General features: G+C 36.6%; 1 protein-coding gene across 3 annotated transcripts in view; it reads right to left on the bottom strand.

Annotated features, from left to right (window-relative positions):
* The window catches only part of ORC5 (origin recognition complex subunit 5), a 105,611-nt gene that overhangs the window by 32,282 nt on the left and 53,419 nt on the right, over positions 1 to 19,910 (bottom strand). Inside the window, exons 13-14 of one of the 3 annotated variants that reach the window (XR_009520594.1) lie at positions 9,951 to 10,063; positions 1,268 to 1,431 (exon numbers count right to left, since the gene is read on the bottom strand). Coding sequence is in view for 2 of the 3 variants with exons in the window: in XM_060020287.1 (XP_059876270.1) it covers positions 1,386 to 1,431; positions 9,951 to 10,063 (159 nt within the window). In the remaining variant the exon portion in view is untranslated. Of the gene's footprint in view, positions 1 to 632; positions 1,432 to 9,950; positions 10,064 to 19,910 lie in introns of those variants that run through there. The other 2 variants (XM_060020287.1, XM_060020288.1) reach the window with 2 other exon arrangements.

Below are 19,910 nucleotides of genomic sequence, written 5' to 3'. Positions count from 1 at the left end.
GTTCTTCCCTCAAAAGGCAGATTGGTCCCAGGCTATCGAAGAAAGCTGCACAGCAGACCTGCCACTTTATAGCAAACTATGAGGGGCTGAAAATCCCCGAAGTGCATTGCTCTTCCTTGAATCAGCTACTCAAACTGCCTTCTACTTGAATGATACACAGATTTCTACGTGCAGTAAGCCTAAGCCTGAATTTGCAATGCACATGGCGTTCCCCTGGTCCTGGCTTCTACAAACATCTGTGGAACACAAAATTTCACCATCTTCCATGGGACAAGAGACACAGGGTGAGGGTGCTCCATGCTATCTTGTGTAGGCAGAAAAAAAGGAATTTCATTCCTTCTCCCCCTACTCAGTACCTCTAAATAAATGCAAGTAGACAACCACTCGTGTTCTTTGATCCAGAAAGTGTCAGTCACTACATTAAAAGGCTTCCTATTTGGGGGTGCCTATTGTGAGAATTTTTCTTCAAAAAGAGAATGAAAGAATAAAATGCAACTGAAATTTAAACTAGGCTCCGTAATTAAGCACTTTAAAGCTGCTCAAAATAATTTTCAAGCATTTACATGCTAACAGAAAATGTCTTAAAAAATATGAATAGACAAGAAAATCAGACCCACGGTTCATAACTGATATAACAGGAAAAAATTTTATTGTGGAACTATTAAAGGCCAATGATTAAAAGAAGGAAAGAAAACCATCGTGCAGATTAAAAAGCTATGTTGGGTAGTTAATTGCAAAAGTGACCAGATAAACCTCACCTAAGCATACTGCAGTTATCAAGTAGGCTTAGAGGTGGAAAGCTGCCCTATATCTGATCAAACTACCTTGCCTTTTGAGAAAATCAGCATGAAAGATAAGCATATGCAAACTTGGATCTTAAAAAAAAAACAAAAAACTTCTACTTATTATATTTTGCAACTATGATTTTTTAAAGTGGTGGCCTTAGGAAAATCTGCTTTGGCAAGCAACTGCAGAGGCTCCTGTGGAGAGGAAGTGAAAAGGCTGGGCTTATATACAAGGGCTGCTGGCACGTTCAAAGTGCAGGGGATAGTTCACAGAGTAAAATGTAGTCCTAAGTAAATGGGTTTCGGGCAATTTCAGTGTTAAGATAACATCATTAAGAGTAGAACAGATTGTGCTCAAACCCTGCTGTTTATAATTAACACGTTCCTTCCAAATACTCCAGGGTCCCTGGTAAATAGTCTTCTGCTCACATTCACCCAGACCAATCAGAGTATTTTCATCAGATTCCATGCTGGGCCAGCACCTGTCTGGACAAATCCAATAGAGCCAAAGAACTCCTCTCCCTGGCCAACTGAGTAGTTGGATGAACACAGCTTGGCTTAGTCATTGTCACAGTGTCCATATGGCTTTGAAGCTTGTTTTCACAAGAAATCATACAAGTATTTTATTATGTCAAAGTTCACCGTCCTATAAACAAAAACAGACAGTATGTTAGCATCCTCACTGCCCAGACTGCTCAGCTTCGTATGTATGATTCTGAGAATCACATGCAAAATAGTTCACAACTATTGCTAAACAATCCTAAGATACTGTCAAAAGCATCATGACAGAATTGACATTATTTTTTTAAATGTCACTAGGAACAGAGTTTCTTTAAAAAGTTTTTTTTCCCCAACGCATAAAGTTTGCTTTTCTAAAAAAAGGAAACGAAATTAGAATTATCCAACATTCTGTATTTCAGTTATACTACAGAAAGTTTGGATTTCATCTGAAAGCTATTTGCTTTTTGTCTAATAACCAGAATAAAGTAATTAGAGATGCAGAAGTATTTAAATCTTCTTTGCTTTTGAACATTGTTTATCTTCCAAAACACCTGTTTTATCATTACATAATGCATAGCTCATCTGTCCTCATTTGTAGTTTTCATTCTTTTCAGTCTTTTAACACTGGCTGACCTGTGTGTGTATTGTAACTAAATCTGTATGATACAAGAATACGATACAACAAACAGACGATGTGAATGTATATTTTTGTACTCTGATGGCAGGCAGAATAAAATAGCAGGAGACAGAGACATATAATTATTTTCCTTTCTCTAGACTCATTCTTCACTATAAATATTCAGACTTGGAGGTTTATTATTTGAATAAATGGTCAAAATAATTAGATATAATGATCTAGCAATAAGTATAAAATTAAAGCCTTAAAGTATTCAATTCTACAAAAATAATCATCCATGTGAGAAGAGCCTTTAAAGATGCACTAATTGCATGCTCTTATTTATTAAACCATCATCAATTAGTGTTTTTGTCTATCATTTTGTAATACACTTTCTAAAAAAGTTTCTAAGCAAATGACTGACATATCAAATATTTTTAAAAATCTGGAATGGGGAACTATAGATACTGCTTATGAAAACACATTTTAAAATAGCTCAAATGAGATGCTATGGCTATTGTGGTACCTAATGATGGAATGAAGAGTACTTTAATTGTTTCATTACAATAGTGTCTCTTTAAAGAACACTAAAACTTTCCAAATTGTATAAAAACACTGTCAAAACAATTCTGTTATCATTAGCAGTAATAAAACAACTAAATATAGTTACTAAAATAAAAACTTATCTCAGGCATAAAGACACAAAAGTTATGGTTATTATACCATAAAGCTGTTTATTTTTATGTCCTTTTCTTTCATTCAACTCTAGAGCCCCACCCAATTTACTAGTAACAAGGTACCACTAACAAATCATTTTTAAAAAAATCATGAAAAGATTTTTCATGATTGGTTGAAAAGATCTTTTTTAGAGGATTTTAGAAGGAAACAGACATAGTAGGCTATTTTTAATCATAGGTAAAAAGGAAGGTTGAATTTGTATATCTCTCCAGGCACATTTCCCCACAATGATTTTGGGTCTTAAGGTTATAAACCTAAAGTAACAAGGTAAAGTGAACTTAGTGTTAAGTAAGTTTTACTGTCTTTTGGATTTTTTTCTTTCTTTCTTTCTTTTTTTTTTTTTTTGCATTGAGTGGAAAAGAAAAAGTTTAGAAGAAGCTAAGATGAAAACAATTAAAATTCCAACACTATGGGACCAGAAGGCATTATGTGATAGACTATTACAAAGCCATATAAAATGATCAATATGAAGCCATAACTACAATATTAAGAGAGGTAAGGAGAAAAGAGAATTGCAACTATGTTGTGATAGCTACAGAGAAATGTTTGTATAATGGACTAGTACTAGAACATAAACAAATGAAAATACTGTGATTTGTTAGTGGTAGGACTCCTCCATCTTATCTAAATCTATTTAACACTGCAGCATAATTTATGCAATAAATTTTTCTTTTTAGAATGAATGGACTGACTTAAAAATACTACGCAATTTACACTAAAAACACTTAAACACTTAAAAACACTAAGCATTTAAAGGTTCACTACATTCCATTTCTCTGCTTTGCCACTGGGAAGTACTCAAGTAAACTGAATCATACAGTTAAGATTTTTGGACTTTTAAAAAAACTAAATTAATTGTGAAAAGAATATGTAAGATCATTCCTCTAAGAAACATTTACTGCCCAAGATGTATGACTACCTTTCTCTATCATCCTTCCATCCCCCAGTATAAACAGGTGACTTACCCAACTGATCCCCACATTTATTTTAAGACACAGCAGAATTTGATAGAATAACCACAGGGCAACATCAAAACTTAAACCACACATTCCAAAGATAGTTTTTAAATACTACAGGAGATTCTCTCTCTCATAGAACACAAATAATTATTTTCTAAAGTAAGCATCTAGAAAGAAATAGGATAAACAAAAATAATGTTGGTGGCACTCTGCCTAGGAGTAATTCTTAAACCAGAATTTAGAATACTTTAATACAAGTTAATTACATGGCATATATCTAAGGATTTAATTTTGCCTTTATCCTTTTATTTCACTTTGTTGATGCTTTTACTACATTGAAATACTTTTTTCTCATGGGATACTATTTTATTTCCTTTTACTTTTGTAGGCAGTTTGAGTTTTTCATTTTTAGCTTGGTCCTTCAGACAATTTGCAATCATACAACTTTAAGTTGCAATCTTAAGTTATTTTGTAGTGTCTACCCACTGACTGTGGAGGGAAAAAATTAGAAACTTTAACTACCGTCAACATTAAGAACAACCCAGGGACAATATTTAATACACTTCTTGTCATCTGTCCTCTCCCATACTCTACCTCCATATTCTGTGCTCCTTTCTGGAACCAGCCTCCTAATGCTTCTCTGTCCAAATCTTTCCACTGTTCCTTGGTCAAGAACATTCTCTATGTCCTCTACCTCTTCCATGAATGAATGGTTTTTTTCCTCTTCCAGGCTTAACTGAAAGTTGGCTCCCCGTGAAGGACCAAGCCTCTTCTTCAGATCTTTCCAGTGAGGTTAGACTCTACTGCAGCCCAGGCAGTCCTGGCAGGTGGGCTCAGTGTCCCTGTGCAAAAAGCTCTGCTCCTCTGAGTCTCAGACCATTCCACTAACCACCCTTTATCCCCCTGTCACCACCTCTTAGTCAGCTAATAATGCAGCAGCCCGTTCAGTCGTCCTCTCTATTCCAAGATCTACCTCAGCTTTAGTGACTTCCCTGCACACTATTCTTCTCTCTTACCTCCAGTGGAGACAACTAGTTTACAAACCTCTCTTCGCTTTCTCCTGATCTACAAATAATTACTGAGTATTATGTGCCAGGCACTGAACTATTAGCCCTCTACTAGCTTTACTTCCTTCCTTCCCTTCCTAGCTTAGACTCCACGGTTTGTCACTTCAAGCATTCATCTGCTAGCATCCACTGAATTCACCTGGCAAAATCCCAATCCTATGTGATTTCAATTACAGCCCTTTGCTGTCCCAGTACCTGGCATATGGAATGCTGTCGGAGAAGATCACAAGTTTCACAGATTGCTGCCACTGTAAATTCAAGGTCAGGAACCTCAACTGGGCCCTCAACACTAGCATCAAGTTGCTTTCCTTGTCAGCACTTTCTCCCATTCCCCACAGCAGCTATTTCAAATATCCATATTCCTCTCAAACTGCTAGTACTTCTGTCCTTAGTCTCAATATTGCCTCCTCCTTTACAGGCAGAATAGAAAACATCAGATCAGACCTTCTTCAACTTCTTGCCACCAAATCTCCCAATTCAGCTCCATTTGAATCCACCTTTTCCTCTTGTTATAATGCAAAGGGATTCCCCTCTCTCATCTAAGCCTACTTCTTTAACTAATATTTCTAAATCCCATGTTCTACACCTTTTCAAGGACTTTGTGCTTTAAATTAATAGCTCTCTTTTGTATCATTAACTCTCGTTCTCTACGAGTTCTTTCCTATCAGCATTTAAATATGCTCAAATCTTTAAAAAATAATTACCTGCTCACAACCCCACAATCTGGTTAGTAGGTAACAATCCTCTCTCCCTCTTTATAGCAAAAATATTCTAGAATGTAGGCACATGAGGATAGGATACAAATCTGTTATACTTCTTGCTATATCCCCAAAGCCTAGCATAGGGATTATAATGGACAACACAATAAATCTTAAGTGAATAAAAAGCATCCTATTTACTGCATCAACTTTCTTATAAATACTACTTCAATGCCCTATAACCTGACTTCTACCTCACTGTATCCCTGAAAGTGTTCTTGATAAAGTTACATATGACTGCTTTACCATTAAATCAGATACATTCGGCCTGATTTCTTGGCAGCAACTGACAATTTTGACCATTACTCCCTTGCCTTAGGTTTTTCTACCTTTCTTGTATAATATACAACTTTTTATATAACTGTTTTATCCACTTAAGCTTGTATCATGAGTGTTTTCCTGTGTTTTTATCCTTCAAAATTATGATTTTAAATAACCGCACAATGGTTTTTTTGTAAGAATATATAATAAATTACTGATCCATTCCCTTACCTTGGATATTCAGGTTGTATCCTGTGATCTCATTGTTCATTCTCTGCCACGGGTGTCTGGAACTAGGGCTACCTACTTCATCTTTGCTAACTATCCTCGGGATCTCTGATCTCCACCAAACCTCAATTTGGAATGAAACTCTGTCTCCTTAGTAGCTCCCTTCTTCTTGTCGCCCCCAGAGTCAAGTCCACAATTGTTCCCTTTCATCTGAAGTTTTACTACTAATCATGATTTTTAAAAAACATGCAATACTTTGGACATTTGGCATATATTAAGTTTAAAGTCTTGTGCTGCGTTTGAGTAAGGCAATGACTGACAGTCTTTGCTCTGAGTTTCATGGACTTATACTGTAGGGAGGAAGTTCTAATTACTGAATTAATTACTTACGTAAAATAATGATAAGTCTCAGAAGATAAGGGGACCTGTATAACTGTTTATAGTGTGTGTGTGCAGGCATGAGCGATGGGAGGTCATTGTATGTTTGAGATGGCTTCTTCAAGGAAGAGACATTTAAACTGAAATCTAAAGGTTACGCAGCAGTTAGCTAGATAAAGGAGAGGAGGGGTTGGGAAGTGCTGCATATGCAATGAATGGTGTTATATGAAGAACTGAAAACAGCCAGAGCGGTTAAAGTGCAAATACCTAGGGGAGAAGATGTGCGTGGCAAGTATGGCTGGGCATAAAGGCCGAGGCCAGGTCACTGGGGCCTCGCCGGCTATTTTAAACATTCTGTCTTTTATCCTAAGAGTTATGGGAAACTATTGATATTAAAGACTTTTAAGTAGGAAGGTGATATTAAATTTTTATAAGATCATTCTGGCAATAGTGTGGACAACAAATTATAAGGGAATAAGAGTAGACAGAAGACCAATTAGGAAGCTACCAGAGAAGAGATGATGGTGGCCTGGTCTAGAGGGCTAACAGAACAAATGACAAAAGTGAATGAATCTGAGACACAATAGGAGGGACCCAACAGGCTCAAAAGGACTAATGCTTGGATACTGCGAGTGTGGGAGTGAGTGTGGGAGTGAGAAATGTCAATAATAACTCCCAGGTTTCAGGCCTGTGGAACATGGCAGACTGAAGTGCTAGTCGCTGAACCAGGGAACACTGGAGGAAAGCTGCATCACTCCTTGTTTGCTGGCAGGCAGAAGCAGAGGTAGGAAGTGCTGAGTTCAGCTTTGTAAATACATTGATATAGGTGGGAAACATCCAATAAAGGTCAAGAATATTAGAAAAAAGGTCTGGCCTTTAAAAACTGGGGAGTAAGATTAGTGCATGGATAGTTGTTGAAGCAGGGGTAAAGCTAAAATTACCTAGGAAAAAATATAATATGAAAAGAAAAAAGAGCCAAGCCTCAAGGACCAGCTACATTTAAAGGTCAGGTGGATAGGATACGCTGGCAAATGAGCTTTAGAAGAAACAGCCAAAGAATAAATATGAAAACCAGAAGACTGGAATCATGGGCTCTAGGGGAAGAGAGTTCTGAGAGACAGAGAGAGAGAGAGGTCAACCGTGTTGGGTGCCTGAAAGAACAGAACAGATAGTCTGAGGACTACAAAAGGTTCTGGTGAAAGGGAGGAGACGGAATTCAGAGCACAAGTGGAAGAATCCACCTTAGACAGTAAGAGGATCCCAACCTACTGATAAAGGAAAGACAGAAGATGGGCACCAATGTAGGTAGCTGAAGAAGTTCTCAACTGATAGTCTCGATTTAGCTCTGTGAAACAGTGAATACTGAACAGAGTGAATACAGACATTAGAACTTGTGGTTTGAACAGAGTCAAGAATCTAGGTTGAAAAGAAACCTATGAACCACATGCTCTACTGTTCAGTACATGAGATGGAATGGCTGGGAGGCTGGTAGAAGATAATCAGTCATAAGGAGAAGAGGAAAATTGAGCCAGATTGCAAGAGTCTCAAAGAAACCCCCATTTTCACAAGAAACTGGGGGAAAGTAACAATCTAGAAATGGCACCAAGAAAAAAGGATAGCACTTAAAGAGCATCCAACCCTGAGGGACTGGGGTTTGAGAAAGTAAGAAGCTACCAGTAGAGATAACTCTAGGGAAAGTATCTCCAGGTAAGAATCAGGTTTTCATTAAGGCAGTGACAGAGAATATTAGGGAAAGATAGAAGGATGGGGGAGGGAGGGAAAAAATGGCAGGTTAAATCATCAGAAAAGAAGTACAAAAACATCACTGGGATGAGAAGGTGGATGAGGGCAGATGTGGAAAGAGGGAGGTGACTATTCTTTGGACACTGCCCATGGAAAGTAAGAAAGAGTAAACACATGTAACAAAGCAAGTTAGAGTTCCCAAGTTCTATGGCAAAATTCCAGGTCTACAATTCCTGCTCCCTTCTGAGGTTGTAAATGGAAGTGCACTTCTCTGGAAGTGTTTAATATCAATGATGCTGTGGATTAAGCAACACACAGTTCAGTTCGGTTCACTGCATATTCATCATATGGGGCACTCACAAACCTGTCCTGTATGTGATTATGATGGGGCAGAACTCAACACATACACAGTCATGACAAAATCCCTGAAGTAAACATTCAGCATTCAAAAGTTATGCCTTTGACAGAGGCTCCTAAGATACAGAGTTTTAAATACCATTATTTAGAAACAGAAAGTTCCTGCTTTATGGTCATGTGGAATGCATTCCAAAAAAGTTTCTGCTCAATTTCCTCCGTGTAAAAGTTTGCCCAGTTTTATCATAACAACACATTTCAAAACCCTCATTTCAAGTTTCAGAGTCTACATGTCATCAAAATGTCTCAATACCTGCTTCACAGTATCACAGAACTTTTAATTCAGAAGAGACTTTGGGGCAGAGGCTGCCAACCTGTGGACTTCAGAAACTTCAAGAAACTGTAAAATTCATTAGAGGAGATCTGCAAATCCATACCTACGTCAAGCACTGGTTTTAGGCTGAATAATGTTCCATGCCTATATATTATTAATTTTGAAATATACAAAAATACTTCCATAATTAATTTTAAAAGGATTTTAAAATGGAATCATCATATTCAAAAAGGTTGGGAAGACACTGCATTATGGCTTGTCTTGTTCCACCTACCAGGCTACCCACACACTACCTCTTCTACTACAAGTCTTGACAAACTGTTATCCAGTTGCAACCACAATGGCTGGAACATTCTGCCTAACAGCAAGTACACCTCTTCATGAGGAAACTCGTTACATTTTTAAATAGCTTTCATTTTGACAGACATACTTTCCTCCCTTGAATTTCTAATGCTCTAGAATTATCGAGAATTAGTTTCATCCATTTTGCACATGACAGCCTCTGAAATACTTGAGGTGGTTACCATATCCTTCCTAAGCCTTTTCTCTCACACCTTGCCCCTCACTCACAGATGTGACATGGTTCCTCATTCTACTACTCTCTCCTCCTGCCCCCTCAGCATGTACCCATTCATTAATGCCCTCTTTTAAAACTCCAAGCACAGCACAGCATACCACATTTGATCTGCCTATGGCAACACACAGTAGACCTATTATATCCCTTGAACAAGACACCAAGACTTTTAAAACCCTGCAGTCATCTAAAATACTTAGAACTTAAGCCAGGTCTCTTCCATCTTGTTTTAGTACCTATGAGGTTTTTTGTTTTTTTTACTGAGGTAGCAATGGTTTTTAACATTATATAAGTTTCACGTGTAATTGTATTTTGACTTCTGTATACACTACAGTACATACTAGGTTTTAGTAGTCAACTGCCCATTAAATCCTACCTTGCTACTATGTGACGATTATTCCAGTCTGTTAAGGTCTCTCAGAATCTTGATTTTTTGCCATATAACATGTTAGCTAATTCTCCCAATTTTATGTCATTTGTAAATTTGATGAGAGGGTTCATTTTACAGTGAAACTTATGCATTCTTGGCACTAAAATGACCTTTTCTTGCTTAAATGACTAACGACATTACATTAGAAAGAAGATTAATTTTTATATTTAGTATATCATTTACATAATTCAAGACATTTAAGTTAACAATTATTCTACACTTGCCTAGCAATAGCTCTGATGAAGTCCAGAGATACTGTGCATTTGTATTTTGGTCCATCAAGCTGATCGTCATGGCCAACCAGGGTTAATAGCTGAAGAGTCACTAAAGAGGTAATCTAAAAATAAGAAAGCATTTTTATGAGAAAATGGTTTAATCAGATTACATGATGCCCTTGTTTCTGAAACATTTTATACTTTGATAAAGATATATAACTGAATTCACAAGGACATCTGCAAAGAATATGACTACTTTGAAATTTGTATATACAAATTTGTACATATGCTTAAAGTCTTAGTTAAACCAATGATCAACCTTTAAGAACTCCACTAGAGACAAATTTATTTCATTTAATGACACACACATGACTGCTAACCTTTAAAAACTATAAACAAAGGACATTCTTTCTCTCTATAAAAAATTTATGAAGTTTCTATCTAAACAGCTCAGAATAGCAAATCTGTACTCCCTTGAGAATTGAGCAGTTAAAATGTGAAAGTGGGCCTTTTTCAGAGTTGGGTATCTGGTTAGGTAAGAAATACATCCTTCAGACCTGGACTTAGTCTTCTTTTAAAACTCATCACCAACTAGGTAGTCAGGAAAACACCGGGTGGATTAATACTGGCAAAAGCAAAAGTGTATTTTGACAGGTCAAAATCAAAATAATTTCACATGCATAAGGCCAACAAAAGTGTTAAATGCTCTGAAATCCAAGAAAGAAAGCTGACCCAAGAGCTGAAATTCTTTGAGTAGCCCATTCTCTTCTCCCAATTTTATTATGCTGCAAAGACTCCACTATGTTTCCCATTACAATTTTTAAATTTTATTATTATTATTATTTTGGCTGCGCCACGCAGCTTGCAAGATCTGTTCCCTGACCAGGGATCAAACCCGGGCACGGCAGTGAAAGCACCAAATCCTAACCACTAGACCACCAGGGAACTCCCTCCCATTACAATTTCACAGGGAAAACTGTTATGCAGTGTTCAGTCAGCTGTCATTACTTTATAAACAATTTTTTAAAATGAACACATGGATAGATTACCACAGTATTTTATGTATAGAAAATACTACATTTAGCAAATATAAAACATTTTTTCAATTAGAAAAACATTTTGTATCAATAGATCGAAATATGAAGCTCTGCATTCAAAAGGCTAAGACTTTTAATTTCTAATATTACAAATTACATTTTTGTCTTTTAAGACAAAAATGTCTTGAAACTTTTTTTAAAGTAAATTTATTTATTTTTTGCTGCACTGGGTCTTTGTTGCTGTGCACAGGATTTCTCTAGTTGCTGCGAGCGGGGGCCACTCTTTATTGCGATGAGCAGGCTTCTCATTGCAGTGGCTTCTCTTGTTGCGGAGCACGGGCTCTAGGCACGCGGGCTTCCGTAGTCATGGTTCGTGTGCTATAGAGCAAAGGCTCAGTAGTTGTGGTGCGGTTGCTCCGCGGCATGTGGGATCTTCTCGGACGAGGGCTTGAACCAACGTCCCCTGCACTGGCAGGCGGATTCTTAACAACTGCGCCACCAGGGAAGTCCCGAAACACTTTTTTATAGATGTTCTATGTGTTGAAAAGAACATGTATTTTGAAGCTTAACGTTACACTCTCCATTCTACATATATTTATTAGATCAAGCTTGTTTGTGTTGTTGAAATCTTATAAACATTTTTTATCTACTTGAGAGAGGTACTTAAATTCTCCCCTTATAAGAAGTTTGCCTTTTTCTCTTTATAATTGTTAGTTTTTGCTTTGTATTTTTGAATCTGTGTTATTTGATGCATAAATTTAAAATTATGTTTTGCTGACAAATTAAATCTTTTCATTATTATCTAATGGTCCTTTTTTTCAAAAGTAATGGCTTTGCCTTAAAGTGTTTTTTTCTAGTATTAATATACCTATATCAGCATTCTTTTAGGTGCTTATCTTTTTTCCTATGTACTTTTCATCATTTTACTTTCAGGTTTTGTATTTTCTTAACTTTAGACAGTGCTCACATAAACAACATGCAGTGTGATTTTCTTTTTATAGTCAGTCTAACAACAGTCCTTTTGGCTGGACTATATACTCCACTTGCTTTCACTGTAAAGATATTCTAAAATTTTATTTCTACCATTATGTCAAGCTTTCTATTTCTCCTTCTATGTGTTTTATTCCTTTCTTGCCTTCTTTTTTTGCGGTATGCGGGCCTCTCACTATTTTGGCCTCTCCCGTTGCGAAGCACAGGCTCCGGACGCGCAGGCTCAGCGGCCATGGCTCACGGACCCAGCTGCTCCGCGGCATGTGGGATCTTCCCAGACCGGGTCACGAACCCGTGTCCCCTGCATCGGCAGGGGTGGACTCTCAACCACTGCGCCACCAGGGAAGCCCTCCTTTGCCTTTTATCGAACTGAATTATAATATTTTGAGGACTGCCCTGGTGGTCCAGTGGTTAAGACTCTGTACTTCCAACGCAGGGGGTGTGGGTTTGATCCCAGGTGGGGGAACTAATGTCACACATGCCGTGGGGTGCAGCCAAAAAAAAAAAATTAATCCCCACTGAGATGTAGACATTCGAGAAAACACTTGAAAAAAGGTATGAATTATAATATTTTTTCATTCTATTGTTTTACTCTATTACCTTGGAAATAGTTTTATACTCTAATTTCCATTTTAATTTTTTCTTTGGCCCCCAAGCTATTTTAGAATTCTTCTTTAATTTTCAACTCATAAAGTTCCTCTAGTATTTTTTTTGATTTTTTTTTAAGGGGGGGATATCACAGAATATGGTCTGTATACTACCAATCCTTTGAAATTTGATGAGAAAGCTGGATTCTTCAGGGGGAAAGAAGAGGGCACAGGGACACGAATGCCACTGTGGCAAAGAGTGAAACTGACCACAGTGGTCACTCTGCCTGTCCTGCCTGCCAAGCCCCTTCCCTCTTTGTCCCAAGAATGTCTTCAGCTGATGGCAAATGAGTGAAAAACATGCCCACAAAATGGGATGACCCATCATAGGCAAACAAGGTGGAGTGAGACAAGAGTTTTCTCTCTTACTTATACACATACTTATATCCTATCCTCCATTTTGCCTCTTGGACTGCAAAGCCTAAAGTATTGACTATGTGGGCCTTTTACTGAAAAAGTTTGCCAACCTCAGCATTAAAAAAATTGCTAGATTCAGATAATTAATTTAACCAATGTAGAAATCGAGATGTTCAGTGACTTGTCCAAAGTGATAATGACTAGATAATGACAGAAACTTACTTGACTAGGATTTAGGTCTCCTAACTACAATTCCCAAACTTATGAAAAGCATGACTAAAATGCGATCATAGCTGAGAGCTAACTTCTAATAAGTTGTATTATAATCTTGCCTGAATAAAGAATGTGTTAAAAGAATGAGGATGATCTGTAAAAAAGGGAGTGTTCAAGAGAACAGACCTGTCAGTGTGCCTCCAGCCAACAGGACCAAGGGATCCTTACCCATTAACTTGGAAATCTAGTATGTGCTGTAAGTACTGTGGAGGTGTAGTTGTCCAGCTGTCATTCTGTTAATGATTTTCTTAGTAATGTTTTATATGCACATATGAGTAAAGTTGATGAACAGGTAAAAACATGTCAAGTTACTCAGCATTTTTATAAATGTGCTCCCATTTACCTAGTTTAGGAGTTAAGTTAAATGAAACAGAAAATTAAGTTGGCTGTTAAAAATTTGTGAAATAGGGCTTCCCTGGTGGCACAGTGGTTGAGAGTCCGCCTGCCGATGCGGGAACGCGGGTTCGTGTCTCGGTTGGGGAGGATCCCACGTGCCGCGGAGCGGCTGGGCCCGTGGGCCGTGGGCCGTGGGCACTGGGCCTGCGCGTCCGAAGCCTGTGCTCTGCGGCGGGAGGGGCTGCAGAGGTGGCAGGCCCACGTACCGCAAAAAAAAAGAAAAATGTCTGAAATAGTATTGTGCTCATTAAATGAGGTCATCTGTAAAGCAACTTAACACAGTGCCTGTAACACAGTTAGTATTCAATAATATGAGCTACTATTTATATTATTACCATGTATTAGCACTATTTTTTAATTTCAAATTTAATGAATAGCTTTCTTTTCTAACAGCTTTTAGAACTGTTAACTGTTAGAAAACTTTTCTAACAGTTTTCTTTACTGAAAACTCACTATATTTTATCTGAAAACAGTTTCACATATATATATATCCTATAGCTTTCTGAATAATGAGCCATGCTTGTTTAGAAAATAAAAAATAAAACTATCTGCAGATTTAAAATACCTTTATGAAATTTATAAATATTGACAACAAACTATTGGTTACCTGTGGGGGAAGAGAGAAGAGGGGAGGGACAAGAGTAGGGAATTAAAAGGTAAAAACTACTATGTATAAAATAAAAAATAAACTACAGGATATATTGTACAGCACAAGGAATATAGCCAATATTTTATAATAACTTTAAATGGAGTATAATACCCCAAAATATTAAATCACCATGTTCTACACCTGAAACTAACATAATATTATAAACCAACTATATTTTAATTAAAAAAATACTTCTGAACAGGTCAAGAAAAGTAATGTGCACATATATAAATTACTTTGGAGAAACACTCAATGTGTCAATTTCACCAGGAAATGATGTAGATTAAAAAAATGAGTTGACCAATAAAACCTGTATGAAAAATATAACAAATTAAAAGTTATATGGCAGATTAGACCCAGATGTAGAGAAAATTAAGGAATATGAGGATAGTTCTGAAGAAATGATACAGAATGCAAACTAAAGAGGTTAAAAGAGAAAATATGAAAGAGGTTAAAAAATAGAAAAGACAAAGTGAGAAGATCTAACATATTCCTAATCAAAGATCAAGAAGGAAAACAGAGATGGAAAGAAAAGGGCAGAAGTAATACCTGAAAAGACAATGGATGAAAATTCATTCAAAAAGATAAAAAACACCAAATCACAGAATTAAAGGACCAAATAAATATAAACAAGGAGAAATCAAAAGAAATCCATACCTAGACACATCATAGTGAAAGTACAGAACACCAAAGATAAAAAGTTCTTAAAAGTAGCTAGAAAAGGAAAAACAGATTATCTTCACAGGAATGGCAACTGGACTGACAGCTGTTCTAAGAACAACGATGACAGATGATAATTGAGAAGCTAATTAAAAAAAAAAAAAAATGGTGCCAGGTACCACAACAGTAACAGAATTTGCTGTTTTCTCAGGTTTTGTTTTTTTACTTTTTTTTTTTTAATGGAGTGTGCTGGATGTCTCTATAATTTTGTTCAGATGCCTGCAGAACCTGGAAACGCTGTTGCTGCTATTGATGCATAACATACTGCTATTGGTCTTTTTATATAAATAAATAAATCTATCTATCTACATATATATATAATTTGAATTTTTGGAAACTTTAGCTGTGCTGTCAACTTTGGAGAAGTATCCCAGTTGTACCGTGTTGGGTTGGCATTGTACAGAAATCAACAGCCATATTGATCTAGAAATGTTAAACATAATTTTTTCCATTTGTACAGGGGTAATGCACTGTATTAAATATGTAAGGTCTTATCTACATCAGTTTGATTACAGAAACTAATAAAGTATTCTCTAAAAAAAACAAACAAAGAACGATGAAAGACATAAAATAGTGGTGTATTTTCAACATACTGAAGAAAGTAACTGTTAACTCAGAACCGTATGGCCAGAAAAAACAATCGTTTAAGACTGAGAATGAAATAAAAGGCACATTTCCAAACTAAGAACAACCAAAGGTTTGCTATCAAAAGATCCCTATTCACTCAAATTCCTAAAATTACCTCCAGGTGAAAAGTAAAGGAATCCAAGTTGGAAGGTCTGAAGTGCAAGAAGGAATGAAGAACAAAGAAACTGGTAAATGTGATGGTAAATCTAGATTAATTTGCCTGTTTAGGTGATAACAATACTATATTATGGGTTTAAAAATAGGATTAAAGTGCACAATACCAGTAATACATAAATTGGGAGTGGACAAAATGAAGTTAAAATGTCCAAGGTCCTATGGTATCTGAGAGAATAAAAGTACTCACTAAATTTTGACTTTGATAAGTATGAATGTTATAATAGTTATAGTAACAACTAAGAGAATAGAAACAAGTGTATGTACTTCTAAATTAGAAGGGGAAACCTGAACTAGAAAAATCCAAAATAAAGTTAAGAAGAAACAAAAATAGGTAAGACAAATATAAAGTATAAAACAAGATAACAGATATAAACAAAATTACATTAGTAATTATATTAAAAGTTAACTAACTTTTGCAAATAAAAGGCAAAGATTAAGTGACTGAAAAAATAAATCCAACTATATACTGTTTAGGAGAGATACATCTAAAACAGAAGAATATGGGAAGGTTAAAAGTCAAAGGACAAAATGAGATACATGAAGCAAACTACAGAGAAAGAAAAATGATGGTGTCTTCATGCAGACAAAAGAGAATTAAAGAGAGATTTAAAGAAGGGCTCACTTAGTAATGACAGAATGGAGGCCCAGAGCTCCTATCTCTCACAAGCTGAGTGGCATGAGACCTTTACTATGAAGGGATGAGACACAGAACAGGATGAACAGCCAAGGAATAATGGAATCTTTGGGGGAAACTGAGTACTGCTGCAAGTCAGGACAAACTCATTTTCCTTCCCAGTTTAGAAACAGGTAGGGATCATGATGAGAAAGTAGGTCTGAAAGTTTAATGAATGGGAGGCTACATAGAAAAGAGGTGACATCGTCTCCTATGACAAAATATACTCATTAACTTCATTCCTTTCTATCTTTCTACCAGGAATTCATTTGCTAAAGTAGGTTAGTAATAGACATTTGAAACTCACAGATTAATCTCCCTTTATTATTAAAAATAGATTTCTTTATTAGTTCTTTTTCTTTTAATATAGAAGACATTACTTACATTTTACTTTCCCACTGGTATTTCCTTATACTATTTCTTATAACTTCTACTTTCCTGTGATTCAAATACTCTCACATATTTAATTCAATTCTTTAATCCAAACTGTATGCTATATTTACTCTTCTTCCATTTTCTTCATAAACACAAAACCTTTAATCTAGTTAAGTTAGAATTTCAAGAATATTTTCAGATATCTGTCTTATTACTTTTACCATATTAGTTACAGCAAATTACCAAAGGCGATTAAGTTGAAACAGACAGTCCCTTGAATCACTTTCAGTTCTACCAAGATTCCATGATAAATGAATCACATAAATTACACAAAGGATATAGTACCACTTTAAGATGTAGCAGTCAAAAAGCATTTCCAAAATATTAGTAAGATGACTGCTCAATTTGTTGGGGGGTGGGAGGGTAGGGTCTGATTTAGGAGAAACTTATACACAAAAAATCTAAACCAAAGTGAAAACAATTAAATTGTAATGTTATTTTTCACATTAAAAAACACTAATTTCAGAGATTTTTTTTTTGCGGTATGTGGGCCTCTCACTGTTGTGGCCTCTCCCGTTGCGGAGCACAGGCTCCGGACGCGCAGGCCCAACGGCCATGGTTCACGGGCCCAGCCGCTCCGCGGCACGCGGGATCCTCCCGGACCGGGGCAGAACCCGCGTCCCCCACATCGGCAGGCGGACTCCCAACCACTGCGCCACCAGGGAAGCCCTCAGAGATCTTTTACTCCTTGAACTTACCATATGAACAAAACTAACATACAAATACATAATTTAGGAGAATGTTACATAAAGCAGTGTACAAATACCAACAACTTAAAAGTACTTTGCCAGTTTATGAAAATAATGTGGAGTAAAACTGAAAAAATCAAATACAAAGATTAACTTATGGGTTCAACATTTTGAATCTCAAACATATTAATTTATGCCTAGATGAAAAATTCTGGAAAAAATATATATAAAACTTTTGGAAAATTATTTCTATACATGTATAAGTACCAGAATACCCACCTTCCTCTCCATTACTGAATCCTTAAAATTATCTAATTTTTATTTCCCACTGCAGAGCCATGAAACTCTTGAGGACTTGGTCTAGGTACTGTGCATTCAAAGATGAATAGCATCATGGAAAATACTGATTTACTTCCTTGCCCAACGTTAAATGTTCACGACAAAATGATGAGGTCACATCTGCAGGCTGGCATTAATGTCTAAATATTTTGATATGGTCAGTAGGAATATGGCAAAGCCTGTAGACAGTAAGGGTACTCAGGACCAGACTCAGTTTTGTATTTGAGTGTGTGCAAACGTAAGATAGAGGTGGAATCAGAGTCTTTCTCATCTGCTGCAGCAGCCGAGGATTTAGTAACAAAGAAAACGACACACAAGAGTCACTACTGTTGTTAAGACCCCAAATGAAGGAAGCGATTTAGTTCCAGCAAATAAGAATTAACTGGAATGTTTTGCAGACTATAAAATTGATGTCTTAGAAAGATTTAATCTTTGTTGGGGAAAAGCTCTGTAAACAATGGCAAAATAAATTTGAATATTTTGAAATCTTTTTTAGCACTGTCCAATTTACAGAAAGCTCTTCATCCAATTGAGCTAAAATAACCCTAAAACATATTTCATAAACAAATACTAACAACAAGCCTAGCCAGAAGAAAATATATCCAAAAAAAAATACAGGAGGACTTCCAGTCCAGATAACATGGCACAGATTCATATTTATGGTTCTTCCCTGCTAAGTGCAACTATAAACCCTGGAAATAACCTAAATAGCAACCAAAGGACTCTGAAAGGTGGAAAGAGGAAGGCAGACTGCTTAAGGACCCGGGAATAGAGGAATAATGTAGAGGCAGGAAGTCTGAAGAATCCCCACCCAACAGCACAAGGTGACCCAGGCTCAGCATCTCCTGACACCCAATCCAGAATAGAAAGCTACCCAGGTGGGCTTATTTCTCTCCTGGACTGAACAGGAGTCCTGCCCGAAGGCTGAAAGTTGTACGTTGTGTATCTGGCAAAACTATCCCTCGTGAATGAAGTGGAAATAAAGACATTCTCAAATGAGGGAAAACTAAAGAATCTGTCACTAGCAGACCTACCTTTGAAGCATGGCTAAATGGAGTTCTTTAAACAAAAGGGAAATAATAAAAGAAGGAACCTTAAACATCAAGACAGAATAAAGAACAATGGAAAGAGCAGAAGTATGGATAAAGTAGACTATCGCCTCATGAGTTTTCTAAATCATATTTGATTAAAAACTGACACCATCTGATAATCAATACAATGATATTTAAAAAGTGGGAAAGTTAAAATAACCTAAACATAAGTAAGGTTATCGTATTTCATTGGAAGTAGTAAAACATTGATACCACTTACAGAACTAAACATGCAATTACCATATTACCCAGAAATTGCACCCTTTGGGCATGTTCACAAAAACCTGTATATGAACATTCACAGTAGTTTTATTTGTGACAGCCAAAAACTGGAAAGAACCCAGATATCCTTCAATGGGTGAATGGTTAAACAAACTGTATATTCCATATCATGGAATACAACCCAGCAGTAAAAAAGAATGAACTACTGGTACATGCAACAATTTGGATGACTCTCAAAGGAATTAATTATGCTGAGTGAAAAAAAAAAAGCCAACCTCTAATGTTACATACTGTATGATTCCATTTATACAAACTCTTGAAATGACAAAAATTTTAGAGGTGGAGATTAGTGGTTGCCAGGGATTAGAGGAACAGGCAAGAGAGAGGTGGGTGTCATTATAAAAGGAGGGGTCCTTGTGATGGTAGAACTGATATATCGACTGTGGAGAGAGATACACAGACCTACACACAGAATAAAATTTCAAATAACCAAATATGCACAGACATACACAAAAATGAATATACGTAGAAGTGGAAAATTTGATTAAGATCAGTAGATTGCATCAATGGCCATTTCCTGGTTGTGAAACTGGGTGAAGGGCATGCAGCAAGAAAGAGTCCTTATTATCTCTTTCAACTGCACATGC

This window comes from Delphinus delphis, chromosome 9 (assembly GCF_949987515.2).
Source record: "Delphinus delphis chromosome 9, mDelDel1.2, whole genome shotgun sequence".
Classification (NCBI taxonomy): domain Eukaryota; kingdom Metazoa; phylum Chordata; class Mammalia; order Artiodactyla; family Delphinidae; genus Delphinus; species Delphinus delphis.
The sequence above is the reverse complement of the archived record's forward strand: the minus strand, read 5'-3'. Positions and strand labels throughout refer to the sequence as shown.